The sequence below is a fragment of the Procambarus clarkii genome, chromosome 90 (genome assembly GCF_040958095.1).
Source record: "Procambarus clarkii isolate CNS0578487 chromosome 90, FALCON_Pclarkii_2.0, whole genome shotgun sequence".
Taxonomy (NCBI): domain Eukaryota; kingdom Metazoa; phylum Arthropoda; class Malacostraca; order Decapoda; family Cambaridae; genus Procambarus; species Procambarus clarkii.
Window position 1 is genome coordinate 16127095 of NC_091239.1, and position 14463 is coordinate 16141557.

Below are 14463 nucleotides of genomic sequence, written 5' to 3' on the forward strand. Positions count from 1 at the left end.
ACACACTCACACACACACACACACACACACACACACACACGCATGTACAAACACTTGGTGGGTAGTACTGCCTAACACACAACACGTAAAAACACTTGTGCTCAAGTTCTGTGTAACTATGGAAGTACTATGATTATTAATTATTGTCAAAAATCTGTGGTTTTTTAAGTTGCATTACAAATAGTCAGGTAACGTTTTGGAATTACTAAAGAAAAAAATTGAAGTGTTTTAGGAAATGATGTATTTAATAAGTAATGTACTTAGTTTGTTACTTTCTTTTATCATTAAAATAACTTAATTTCATCTCAATAATGGGTGTATAAGGTGACTAGCAAAGCCAACAGAGATAAAATCAGCAACCATATTAGAAAGAAAGTGCAAGTACATTCCATACTGAATATAATACAGCCTTATCATCAAAATGGTAACATATTCTTCACAACGAATGTTTTTTTTTTTTCAATGCCAGTTCCTAACTAATCATATTTCACAAATACATAATTATTATTCTAAATGAGGCATTTTGAAAGAATTCATGATATGGCATTACAAATTGGTGCTACATGTCATTAATAGATTGGTTTATAACAAGTATCGGGTTTTAACATAACATCTAGCCGGTCAAGGGGCGTAGGTCAACTCTGACCCGCTCATTTACGCTGCCCATACTGATGCTTGGGAAGAAGCCACCTTTAGGCAGTGCGACTTCTCTTCGACCAATCATCTGTCCATTTCGTGTAAAGAATACCTGGAAAATAATTAAAAGATAAGTGATTTTATTAAATAAAAATAAAATTTTAACCCTTAAACCGCGCAAATCATATATATATGATTTCAGTGACAAAACCGAAACCACGCACATCATATATATATGATTTCGTGTCTAGCGCTATAATTTAAACGCCCCGTCTGGGATAGGGGCAGCTATAGTGCAGCCACGACCGATAGTTGCCAGATGCCACCTAGAAAAAATATCCAGGCCAACATTCTTGGGTGTGAGAGCTTCAGTATTGAGCAAGCCACCAAGGCTGACGCACACAGCACGAGCTCACAGCACCGCTGTTCAGCTTGTGACCACAGCATCCCCTACAAATGCCATAATATATATGATCATGCTATTATTTAGCAATGATAGTATTACAGAAGACCCCTGACTGTGATAAAACTGACCAGGATTCTGATAATAGCAGGATTGTGGTGATATTTAGCACTGTGCTCCATGGAGGGAGGAGTAATGCTGTGGGAGGGAGGGTGGTGGCGTCGTCTTCTGACTGTGTGTGGCCACCTTTTATTGACTGCACTCACCATACCAGCTTAGTGGTTCGCTATGGTGAACACAAATGTAGATACTTAAATATAACATGTGTATAGAGTGTAATAACAGCAAGAGGAGTAGGTTGGGAGCCATTTTGGTGAGGGAGGTGCGTCGTCTGCACGACTTATCATGTTGTTTACTGGTGGCCACTACGGTCTTTGGGCAGCCGTAGCTTACTTGTACAGGTTATATGTACAGGTATGGTGAATTAAAACAGGTAGATACTTATATTTAATGTGTATATAGCGTAATAACACCACAAACAATATTGTTGGAGGAGAAATAATAGTGCGTCTGGCCTTGAGGGCGGCCGCCACCAGCTGACTGTGTGAGTAGCTACGTCTTTGTGCCTTTACTCAGTATACAAGCTTAGATATACAGTTATGGTGAACAAAACATGTAAATACTTATATATAACGTCTGTATATAAAAGCAAAAACAGTACGGTGGGAGGAGAATACTTTAGTGGCAAGTCAGGTGAGGTGAGGGAGGGAGGGAGTGGCAGCCAGTGGCGGGCTGCCACTGCCACTCAGCATACCAACTTAGTGGTTCGTTGTGGTGAACACGAATGTAGATACTTATATATAACGTCTGTACATAGTGAATAAAAGCAAAAACAGTATTGTGGGAGGAGAATGTGGGTGAGTCAAGTGACTTGAAGGAGGGAGGAAGTAGCAGCCAGTGGCAGGCTGCCACTGCCACTCAGCATACCAACTTAGTGGTTCGTTATGGTGAACACGAATGTAGATACTTATATATAAAGTCTGTATATAGTGAATAAAAGCAAAAACAGTATGGTGGGAGGAGAATGTGGGCGAGTGAGGTGTTGAGGGAGTGAGTGGCAGCGAGTGGCTGGTTGGTGTGTGGCGGTCACTCCTCGTTACTTTTTGACTCATAACTGCAACTTAGTGGTTCGTTATGGTGAACAAAACATGCAAATACTAATACAAATATAACCTGTGTATATAGTGTAATAACCGACAAAGTATTTGTTCACTGTTTGATGAACATAATTGAATCAACAATATGCACACCATATTTTTGAGTACAGCGATGATTCACTCATTTTATTATACAAATATATCATACTACACACTATTGAATAATATTACAGCAAAAAACTATGAAAAATCAATCAGAGACATTGAAATACTGTAATTAGGTAATTATCTCTTTGTGGCAACTCCGGCCTGACAGCTGGAGAGCAACAGACCGTCTGGGACGCACGCTGAGTCAGCGCCTATTTTTTGCCAGACTTCCCCACCCTATAGCGGGCAATATATGCCACTTACGAGTTTTTTTTTTATTTTTTCCCATGATCAGTGTACACAAATTAACAGGTTTAAAAGAAAAAATAATTTTTTATTTTTTTGTATGCGCCTGTGGGTGACACATGCTAAATAGCCCGGCGCCATACAAGGGTTAATGAGATACTGCCAAGAGGTAATGATCCCCCTGATGCCATAACAGGTTTGAAAGTGGTCACATGGGAGTTAAAATCATATGGCATCCACGTGCAGATACCTAGAAAAAGAAAAGGGAGCTGAACCCTAAAGGTTTCTTTCTTACAGAGATAATATAATAAATTCACACCTGCACTTTTCCACCAACAGGGTGTTGATGAGGTGGTTGTATGGAGTCATCTTCCTCCTCCTCCTCCTCCTCCTCTTCATCATCGTCGTCATCTTCCTCAGAGTCAGTGGCAAGGATGTGGTTGTGGTGGTGTCGGTGAAGGTAGTGTGGTGAGAGAGGTGGTGGAAGTGCAGCTTGTTGATACTGCAGTATGTGCTCTAACAGGTCATCGCATTCCAATGGCTCGGGGCTCTCTTCTTCCATGCTTCCGCCTTCACTGTGGAACATTTGTATAAGATTTTTGTAGTAAATGTTTATGAAGTGTATACCATCTTGAGGTTATCTTGAGATGATTTCGGGGCTTAGTGTCTCCGCGGCCCGGTCCTCGACCAGGCCTCCTTTTTGTTACACCCCCCCAGGAAGCAGCCTGTAGCAGCTGTCTAACTCCCAGGTACCTATTTACTGCTAGGTAACAGGGGCATCAGGGTGAAAGAAACATTTTCCTCATTTGTCTCTGCCTCCACCGGGATCGAATCCGGGACCTCAGGACTACGAATCCGAAGCGCTGTCCATCCAGCTGTCAGGCGCCCTAAAGTGTATAGACTAACAAGCATACCAATAACACCATAGCAAGTGTATAGAATAATGCAAGTCAACACTGTCATCATCATCATCATTACCCAGTTTCTTACTCTTGAGGTGCAAGATATATTTGAAAACAAAAGATAAAACATTCAAAGTGAGACTCATCAATACAAAATAATTTCCTACACACTTCAGCCCTGCCATAATCAAGCAAAGCAAATCATATTATCATCTCTATTACTTCATACACTACAGCGACCGGCCTACTTTCCAAACCAGTAGGGCCAAACTTGGCTGAAAAACCAAGTTTGTCTGGACAACGGGATGTACCCACTGGATACGGGACAGGAACCTGACGGCTGAGTGGACAGCGTTTGGGATTCGTAGTCCTAAGGTTCTGGGTTCAATCCCTGGCGGAGGTGGAAACAAACGGGGCAGAGTTTCTTTCACCCTGCTGCCTCTGTTCACCTAGTAGAAAATAGGTACCTGGGAGTTAGACAGCTGCTACGGGCTGTTTCCTGGGGATGTGTAACAAAAAGGAGGCTTGGTCGAGGACCAGACCGCAGGGATGCTAAGCCCCGAAATCATCTCAAGATAACCTCAAGAAGAAGATACCCTCTCACCCATGAAAAAAACATTAATTGAAGTAGTCCATGGGTGAATGCCTGGAGGTGTTGTCTGGGAAAGTCGGCCAACTAATTAACAGCAACACTCCCTAAGCAGTCACTTGTGTTATCAAAGAGGGAAGGAGGATAAGAAAGGCTCTGAATTTCATGAATGAACTTCTGTCTGTCCCTCTTGGATGGATTTATTAGTCTCCAGTGAATCTCTAGTATTTTTAATTACCCTACAAGAATAGATTGAAATGTTTGTTTCTTGTGACATTAGTGTGTTGTGCAGCCCAATTTCCTGACCCTGGCTAGATCACATAGCATATCATACCTCAGGGAACAGCAGAATAAAATACTGTATGCAACCCAGAAATAAACAGATGTACTGTATATATTTAACAGAAATTAGAAAATTTTTAAGACCAAGCAAAAGAATGATTATATAATGCAAATATTTTAACCATAATGTAAATTTAAACATTCTAAAACATGTAAAGCATTATAATTTTTCAATAATACACAGTATGAATCTTTAAATATAATTTTTCAAACTATTTATTTACCTATCATAATTGGAGACGTAATCTCTTGGAAAAATTATGCCACATCCCATAACGTCTCCCTTGTGGCAACGAGGTCCAAATAAAGAACCCACAGTGCTCCCGGTGAAGACTCTCCCATCATCTGCATGATAGGCGATGCTTCCTCTGTTCCACCCTGGGTGGCGATTTTTGGGATACTCCTGAAAAGACCGGACAATACTATTAAATAGAAATGCCTCATTCATAATTGATCAAAGGAAGTTAACTATCCCTATGCCAAGCAATTCCACAATAAAAGTAAAAATGAGAATATATGTACAGGAGAAGAACACACAGGAAGAATGACAGAGTGCCATAAACAACTAGAAGTGCCCGCCGGGTCAACAAATGCTATTTATGGTGAGAAGGACTTCTGTCACCTGATAACAGAAAATTAGCCTGAGAAACCCAAGATGCAGCCATTCTTCGGTTTAAGGGCTGGGAAGGGAGACAAGTTGGGACAACAGGAGCTCAAGGCTGAACTGTTCTACGTCAGAACTAATCAATTTAAGAGACCCACAAAACTTTCCAAATTTGACAAAATGGACATCATCAAATCAAAGGAAACAAATTGTTTCCCACTGGTTCCAATCAAGACAAGAAATATGTCTGTGCACCCTCTATTCCTGATGGGTTGCATCAGGAATAGTGTGTGCATCAGAAGGGTGCTGATGGGAACCTAAGATGGATTGGGACATGCCAATAAGAATCTTGGAGCTCCAGGAAAACAAGTCATGAATGGCTTGTTTTCACTTTGTAAACCATGGACATATTGGTTATCCAGAAATATGGGTGATAACCCTCAACAACATGAGGCTTATTCTCTAGTTTAACTCTTCCTATCTCATGACACTTAATGCGTCACCAATTTTTCTCCCGAGTCCTATCTTGTGACACTATTTGAGTCTAACAATAAAATATTTGTATAAAATTCATTTTTTATCCGATCGACTTTGGGATAGTTTCAAAATGAGCGCCTTTAAATTGCACACAATTTGACACCAAAATGAAAGATGTAACATGAAACTTTATGTCAGAACACTTGAAAGATTATAAATACATTTTTGGCAAAATTTTAAAATATTTGTTAAAATTCTAATTATTGTGCTATTATTATGGGACTAGTTTTAAAATGCTCGCCTTTTGATTGCGAACAATTTGATACCTAAATGAAAGATGTAACATGAAAATTTATGTCAGAACACAGGAAAGATATAAATAATTTTGTGATGATGAGCATCCAAACTTAAAATATTTGTTAAAATTCCAGTTATTGCTCTATTATTATGGGAATAGTTTTAAAATACGCGCCTTTATATTGCGAACAATTTGATACCAAAATGAAAGACGTAAGACAAAAATTGATGTTATCAAACTGAACGAGTATACACATTAGGCCGCTGTGCGCAAATTGGTGCTCGTTCATGGGTAACTTTAGGCTTTGCTGTGGAGAGTAACGCCGGGCTTTTGGACATTACAGTATATGCATATACCCCTGCAGGGAATTTAATTGCGAACACAATGATACCAAAACGAACGACGTAGCATGAGAATTAAGGTGAGAAAACTTAAACGAGTATACACATTTCGGTGTCGCTGAGCGCTCGCCCGCATGTCGGGCGAGCGTCGGGCGAGCGTCGGGCGAGTTTGCAAACCTCTAAGTTTGCGGTGCGCATGCCAGGAGTGCGAAAGTGTTAACACTTTAGTCCGGGCATGACGCAGCATTGCGTCATCCGTTTACTGTCGGTAATCTCGGGGATGACGCAGCATTGCGTCATCCACTAAAATAATTGCCAAAAATCAGGTTTTTATCCAATTTTTTGGGGACTGTTTGGTAACTGTCAACAAGGGGAGCCGGTCGGCCGAGCGGACAGCACGCTGGACTTGTGATCCTGTGGTCCTGGGTTCGATCCCAGGCGCCGGCGAGAAACAATGGGCAAAGTTTCTTTCACCCTATGCCCCTGTTACCTAGCAGTAAAATAGGTACCTGGGTGTTAGTCAGCTGTCACGGGCTGCTTCCTGGGGGTGGAGGCCTGGTCGAGGACCGGGCCGCGGGGACACTAAAAAGCCCCGAAATCATCTCAAGATAACCTCAAGATAAGCCGAATGCAATCTGTGACTACAATACAAACATGAAAGGTGTTGATCACTTTGACCAAATGATCAAATATTATCACTTCATAAGGAAAACTCACAAATGGAAGAAGAAAATGACCATCTATTTTGTGCAAATGGCTATCTACAATGCTTATGTGATGTACAACTACTACACAAAAAATACTAAACTATAATACTACATATACTAAAATACTAAATACTAAACATTTGTGGGCAGGAATTGGGAGTGTAGCTGGAAGGCGTCTGGGCGCTCACTCGCGGTTAACGCGTGGCCCGTCTTCAACTCGTCGGCGGGTGGCGGGTGACCAGGTTTTTTATTTTATATGCTAATGTTCCTCTAGAGAATTCTATTGCGAACCCATTGATACCAAAATGAAAGACGAAATTGAGGTGACCAGAGTGAAAAGAGTGAACACATTTTATCGCTTTTGCGCGCTCTTGGGTAACTCGTTCGCACTTTCTCTGTTTGCTGCGGGTAATTAGCTGGGCTTTTGGAGTTTATATGCATTTAGTGCTGTAGAAAATTCTATTGCGAACACAATGATACCAAATTTAATCTCGTAGGACGAGAATTAAGGTGACAAAGTTGAAGAGAGTATACACTTTTCAGAATTAATGAGCGCTCCCGTGAAACTCTGGGACCCAAATCGCACAGTTGAAAGGTGGCGAGCGGGGCACGCCAAAGTGTTAAGTTTATGATCGAGCTTCGATCCTCAATTTCTCCTCGCCTCAGAGAGTCAGATTATGGTCTTGACTACAGAAAGGTCAGCATGGGTCCCAGAAGCTCGGCATGATATTAAGGTTAAGCGGTGTTAATACATAAACATTAGAAATAATATTAATCTCAAAGCAAAATACAGCATTTGGCCACACATACCTTCTTAGTCAATCCAATGGTGATGTAACCTGAACGCCCTGGATCAACAATTTCCATTTCAAAATAATGTGAAGTTGTGTTGAGTGGAGCACGGGCTTGAGCAAGGCCAACATCCACCAGACTCTTGCCTCGGCCACAGTATTCCAACATCTACCACATACACAATAGTTAACATCATATATCATCCCAACAAGATTTACAAATCATTCAATACCATTATTGATAATGATATGGGAATATATGCAATAACATTTGAGATGTATTTACAGGTTATAACACCTGAAGGCAATGCCCAACGGGTGCCTTAGTCTACATTTAATAAAGATAAATTATTTAAGAAAATAGTAAATTCATATTGCTAGTTACTATTTAAGTATGCAAAGAATAAAACATTATTTTAAAATTTCTCACCTGTCCATTTAGTCTAATATCATGAAGTCTAAGCCATTCTTCCTCCATAGAATCTACAGACATGTGTGTATCTTCATCAGGAGGCCACAGGAGCTGAGGTGATAGTCTAACAGCATCTCCGGCAGCAGCCAGACCCACACAAGGATACAAGCCTCCCGGTGGGACACGTACCATAACTGTACCAACCTACAATCAGAATTAGGAATTACTGTAGTGTATTAATGTATTGAGTTATCTGTTGCACAGCTGCAGTTATAATGTCTTTGGAATGCAGGTCTATTCACCCAAACATTATATTCATTATATTTTATCTTTTTTTACAAGACACCATCCAGAATTGCTACGTTAAACCCTTTTAGGATATAATTTGACAATCCTACACTACCTCTTAGGACTTTAATTTTTTAAAAGTATCCAAAAATAAATATATTTCAGAGCTTCAAAAAACGTAATTTAATATAGAAAAATAGACAAGGAAAAATTTTCTAATATAGGCCATAATTACACTGCCTGAACAAACATTTTGGTTTAAAAATAACAAGTTGCCATCTTGCAGTAATACAGTAAATCTATTACAGATTCTTTAATCTTCTGTGTCCTCTGTTATTTCTATTCAATTCTTTGGCATATTTTAATTGAAGTGAACAGGTCCCGCTGCATACGGCTGAACGTCTCAGAAAGTTGCCGACTTTTCTACTCCGCAATGTGATTTGCAACTTGTTGGACAAGGGCTTGGTCATAATAATATAATTTATTGACATGAGGCTGAGGAATTATCATATAGAGAAATAGTAATGCTGTAATTATTGGTCAATCTAGATCTTGGTTATCTTGAGGTTTTCTCGAGATGATTTCGGGGCTTTAGTGTCCCCGCGGCCCGGTCCTCGACCAGGCCTCCACCCCCAGGAAGCAGCCCGTGACAGCTGACTAACACCCAGGTACCTATTTTACTGCTAGGTAACAGGGGCATAGGGTGAAAGAAACTCTGCCCATTGTTTCTCGCCGGTGCCCGGGATCGAACCCAGGACCACAGGATCACAAGTCCAGTGTGCTGTCCGCTCGGCCGACCGGCTCCCTAGATGGCTTAAAAAGATGGCATAAAAAAAAAACAACAGCGTTGAATGTAATGAAACATGTTGACCAGACCACACACTAGAAATTGAAGGGACGACGACGTTTCAGTCCGTCCTGGACCATTCTCAAGTCGATTGTGATGAGGACAGGTAGGGACAGGCATTAAATAGGCAAGAGAGAGCTGAGGAGGAAAGTCAGATGTAGGGGATAGTAGTAATGAGAACTGCAGCAGGCCTATTGGCCCATACGAGGCAGCTCCTATTATAACCACCGAAGGAGAAACATCATTTTCTGGGCGAGTCTTTGAGACTCCCTGGAGCCATCAGAGTGATATTAGCTATATCAGTCTGGGGCTTCAGTCATATGGAGTTCTTATGCCTATCAGGAACCATGAACCAGAACCTGGTTCCCTGAGAGAGATGAAGGGAGCAATGCCCTATGAAAACTCCACACTTTGAGAGTATATTCATGTCTGCCATTGACAGGGGTTAGGCACCCAGAAAGATAGGCATCCCAAAACAGACCCCAACTGGTTGAAAAGTGCAATCCAGGACAGAACAAAGCCCAAGAACTCCTTCCACCCCCAAGAAAAACAAGGTAACAAGCAAATCATCATCAACCCGATGCTCCGCTTGTTTGCACTCCCCCCACTCCCTTGGATGGGGGCAGGGGAGGGGGAAGCCCCCGCCTTACCAAGCTGGTCGCTAGACCACCAGTTCAGAGACTGATCAAACGGAACAAAATCCACCGGCTGGAGGGAGGGAGGGAGGGTGCCAGGGAGCCTCCAGGGCTCACCCAGAAAATGGTGTTTCATTACATTCAATGCTGTTTTTTTATGCTGTCTTGATTGACCAATGAATTGATTGACCGTCGGCTCCCTGGAGCTAGATACCCAAAAATAAGTAAAAGAGGGACTTTCCCGGGAGGCGACAGCACCGCATGCCTCAAGACAAAAACAGGACAACTGGCTGCAACCAACTGCCCAAGGCCTCACAAGACTGCTGAGGGGCCCAGAACGTTAACAAGATAATGGGCGGGCAGGACCCTGTTCGAATGCCAAAACCCCCATGCCCGAATGTCAGCCCAAGACATGTTCCCAAACACAGCTGCAAGAGCCGCAAACTTCTGAACATCATGGGCACGAGGGTAGATCACAGGCTGGCTAGACTTGATAATCCTGCGGACAACCTGAGAGACCCGAGCCCTGGAACAGGAAACAAGGGATACTGGATCAACCCAGGTAATGTCATAAAGCAGCAACCAGACTCAAGACACAATGCACCCCTGGCCTGACCAACCAAGCATCAATAACCCATGGACTCCTCTGGAAGCCTGCTGTCTCATTCTTCGCCAGAGAAGAAGGAGATGGCTGCAAACAAACAAAACGTCCACCAGGACTGAAAGAACAGAAACCCTTGAGCCAAAGGAGAGCATGAAGCTCACCAACCTGACCCCAGAGACCAAAGCCAACAAAAACAAAGCCTTATGAAAACAATCTTGGACCGACGGGGCTACAACAAACTGAGGGGTAAAAGAGAGCACACGATCCAAAGACCAGGACGGCTCAGGGGGCGCATGTGCATGCTGGAGGTGGAAAATGCACTAGAAAGCTTATGGAATGGAGATGAAGATGAGAGAGGAGATGAGATCCATTCCAAACGCAAGCTGAAGCGGCTCCATCAACACTGCACGATAAGAGACAACAGTATTTGGCATAAGATGTCAGTCCTGAAAGAGCCAAGAATGAAAAGAAACCCCGAAATTGCACCACAACAATTGGAGGCTAGAGAGTGAGCCACGGCAGTCGGTTGTATGCGAGTTGAGCAGCACTGTGCACCCCAACCAGCTACAAACATTCCCTACCCAGGGCGAAACGAAAGCACCAAGACCACCACTGACCCCAAGGGCGAGACTGATGTCAAGCAACAGCAACCCCTATGAGAGTGAAAACCTGAAAGCCCCAGGGAAGATAACCCTGAGACCCAAGAGATGTACTTACAGCATGGCTAGGGAAGATAACCCTAAGTGCATGCAGGCCAAAGTACCAGCACTTCTGGCCAATGTCCCAACATATATCGAGCACAACCACTAGTGGCAAAATCCAGACAGGAAATGACAGCCAGAGTAGACTTCAGCCCCAACCAGCTTCAGTTGACGAACTGGCGGTCTACTGTCGACACACTGGTGGGAAGGGGTGGGAGGGAAGTGGGGAGGCCCCTCATGAATACATAATATACATATGTATGTATGTATGAATTTTTGGGTAGATAACATCAACCCAAAGAGTGGCACGTCGAATTGATGATAATTTGCTTGTAACTTTATTTTTCTTGGAGGAAGTTCTTGGGCTCTTGTTTTGTCTTGGGTTGTACTTTTCTACCAGTTGGGGTCTGTTTTGGGGCACCTACCTTTCTGGGTGCCTAACCCCAGTCGATGGCAGACATAAACATACCCACAAAGTGTGGAGTTTTCATAGGCCATTGCTTCCTTCGTCTCTCTGAGAAAACCAGGCTCTGGCTCGCAATTCCCCGTAGGCATAAGAACTCCATATGACTGAAGCCCCAGACTAATACTGTACTGTATAGGTAATATCAGTCCAATAGCTCCAGGATGTCAATGGGGCTCCCCTCAGAAAATATGACTTACCTCTTTTCCATTTTTTGTAAAAAATACTGGGACGGATGAAGGATCACTCTCTGGTGATAACTGGTCATACTTGACACCACACCCCATCCTATCACCAGCACCACACCTGGGCCCAAATACAACACCTCTGGGGCGAGCTTGGTACAGCCTGAAAAATAACACAGCTTCAGTGCCCATAATAAGGAAAAAACATGACACAAAACAAACTGCAGGAACAATGTTAAACAAAAAAACCCAGCATTGAATGTAATGAAACACCATTTTCTGGGTGAGACCTGGAGGCTCCCCAGAGATATACTGGGCTGATGTTTGTATATATTAAACCGTGGCAACAGTCAATTGATGGAGTTCTAGGCCTACCTAGAAGGCCTAGACATTGCAAACTGAAAACTGAACAAGCAAGCAGAATTCCCCAATCAGAAAACAAGCAAATAAGCATGATGTTACCACAGCCGCCGCGCTGCTGTCTGCGCAACTTCCCCTTCCTCGGGAGGGAAAAGACCCAGACCAGACCTCCCGTGCTGGCTACCCAACCCCAGTTCAGAGACTGAATATAAAAAATGCGAAAAACCGCCGACCGGAGGGTGGGAGGGTTGCCAGGAAGCCTCCCGGTTTCACCCAGAAAATGGAGTTTCATTACATTCAACACTGTTTTTTGTAGAGAGCCCCTCCGGCTCCCCGGAGCTACCTAACCAAAGATAAAGGAAAAGAGGGACTTACCCAGGAGGCAGCCGCCACTCACTTCTTAACTCAAAGTCGAGACAACTGGCTGCAACTTGCGACCCAAGGTTACACATGCCCGAAAAGGGCCCAGAACATTATCGCAGTACCGTGCAGTCAGCACCCTGTTCGACTTCCAAAAGCCCCGTGCCCGAATGTCAGTCTAGGACATATTACCAAAATCAGCAACCAAAGCCGTGATCTTACAAACGTCATGGGCACGGGGATAGACTGCAGGCTGGCCGGACCAAATAATTCTGCGGACGACCTGAGAGACCCGAGCCCTGAAACAGAGGAAAAGGGAAAACTGGATCAACCCACAGCGCATCCCCTGCCACAGAGGCCGTGGCATGCAAGAAACGACGAAGAACCTCAACTGGACACAAAACATGATGCACCCCCGGCCGAATCAACAGGGCATCAACAACCCAAGGACCCTTCCAGAAAGCAGCAGTCTCATTCTTCACCAGAAAAGAAGGAGACGGCTGCAAATGACCAAAACGACCACCAGGACAGAAAGAGCAGAAATCCCTGTGCCGGAGGAGAGCATGAAGCTTCCCAACCCAACCCCCCAGAGGACAATGCCAACAAGAAAAGAGCCTTAGATGAATAGTCCTGAACCAAAGGGGCCACCACAAACCAAGGAGAAGAGAGAAAAGAGAGCACTTGGTCCAATGACCAGGATGGCTCAGGCAACGCATGAGGAGGCCGGAGGTGAAACAACGCCTATGAAAGTTTGCGGAATGAAGCAGAACTGACATCCACCCCGAACACAAGCTGAAGCGGCTCCACCAGCGCCACACGATACAAGGCGACAGTATTCAGCATAAGATGATGGTCCTGAAACAACCAAGAGAGAAAGGACAAAACAACCCATTCAGAAATCGAAGACATCCTAGGAAGTCAAGACGTGCCGAAAGGAATGCCAGAATACTTCATACTTCTGCCGAGACAAGACTCGCAGGTGGGACACCATCAATGAAGCCACCTGATCACCATACAAGTATTGATAAACCCATGTCAAAAAGACCAGATGCGAAGAGTGGAGAAGATCAAACTAGCCACGTACTGGACTGGACCGATTTGCTGAAAGAGGCGGAGCCGCAAAAAACATCGCAGATTCGGACACCGAGCAAACAGGGCCTGAAACCAGGGCTGGGCTGGGCAGGCCACCAAGGGGCCAATAGGACTACTCTCCCCAAGTAAGTCTCCAAGCGAGCCAGGACCTGGAGCAACAACCGAACCGGGAAGAAGAGGTACAGGTATCCACACCTCGACCAGTCCAGTCGAAAGGCATGGAACTTGACGACCTTGCAGTCGAGGAAAGGCGCCACATAAACCGGGAGACGCCTCAACCACGTCGATGAGAAGAGATCCACCTCTTCACATTGGTGGTCCAAACGTCTGGCAGAGCCAAAGAAATGAAGCGTCAACAGTCAATTTCATGGACAGGGGAATTCCGCCAGGGCATTGGACACCCCCTGGATATGAACCGCCAGGAGAGCCAAACCCTGAGAGCTCAGCAGACAAGTCACCTGAAGCGACCAGCCCCAAAGGGCCAAGGACCGCATCGAACCCCATCGGGGAAGACAATGAACCACCGGGGAGCAGTCCGAATGGAGCCGAATTGTCGATCCATGAGCGACATGAACCCTCTGAAGCGAAAACCACACCAGAGTGAACTCCCACACTGTGCTGTGAGCCCAACAGAAGGACGGACCCCACCAACCCTGGCCAGCCTGGTGAGCACTCGTCACAAATCCCCAGCCAAGATATGACGCATCTGTGAACACATCGAGCGAAAGCTCGGGTAGACGCCACAGAACTGAACCCTGAAAAACCCGAAGAGGAAGCCTGGGATGCAGCAGCTGACGCAAGGCCCCGGGGTCCAAACCCAGTGATCATGAGAGCAGCAGAAGGGATGTCCCAGAAGGAAACAGAACAACTGCCGAA

The 14463-nt window shown here is 44.3% G+C and overlaps 1 protein-coding gene across 8 annotated transcripts in view; it reads right to left on the minus strand.

The window, feature by feature from the left end:
* Positions 1-224: 224 nt before the first annotated feature.
* The window catches only part of LOC123746609 (SPRY domain-containing protein 3), a 49272-nt gene continuing 35033 nt past the window's right edge, over positions 225-14463 (minus strand). For all 8 annotated transcript variants that reach the window (XM_045728264.2, XM_045728262.2, XM_045728257.2 and 5 more), the window contains 6 exons: positions 11791-11938; positions 8071-8256; positions 7660-7809; positions 4647-4825; positions 2909-3164; positions 225-748 (listed from right to left, as the gene is read on the minus strand). In XM_045728264.2, coding sequence (XP_045584220.1) covers positions 614-748; positions 2909-3164; positions 4647-4825; positions 7660-7809; positions 8071-8256; positions 11791-11938 — 1054 coding nt within the window. In that variant the 3' untranslated portion in view covers positions 225-613. The remainder of the gene's footprint in view (positions 749-2908; positions 3165-4646; positions 4826-7659; positions 7810-8070; positions 8257-11790; positions 11939-14463) is intronic.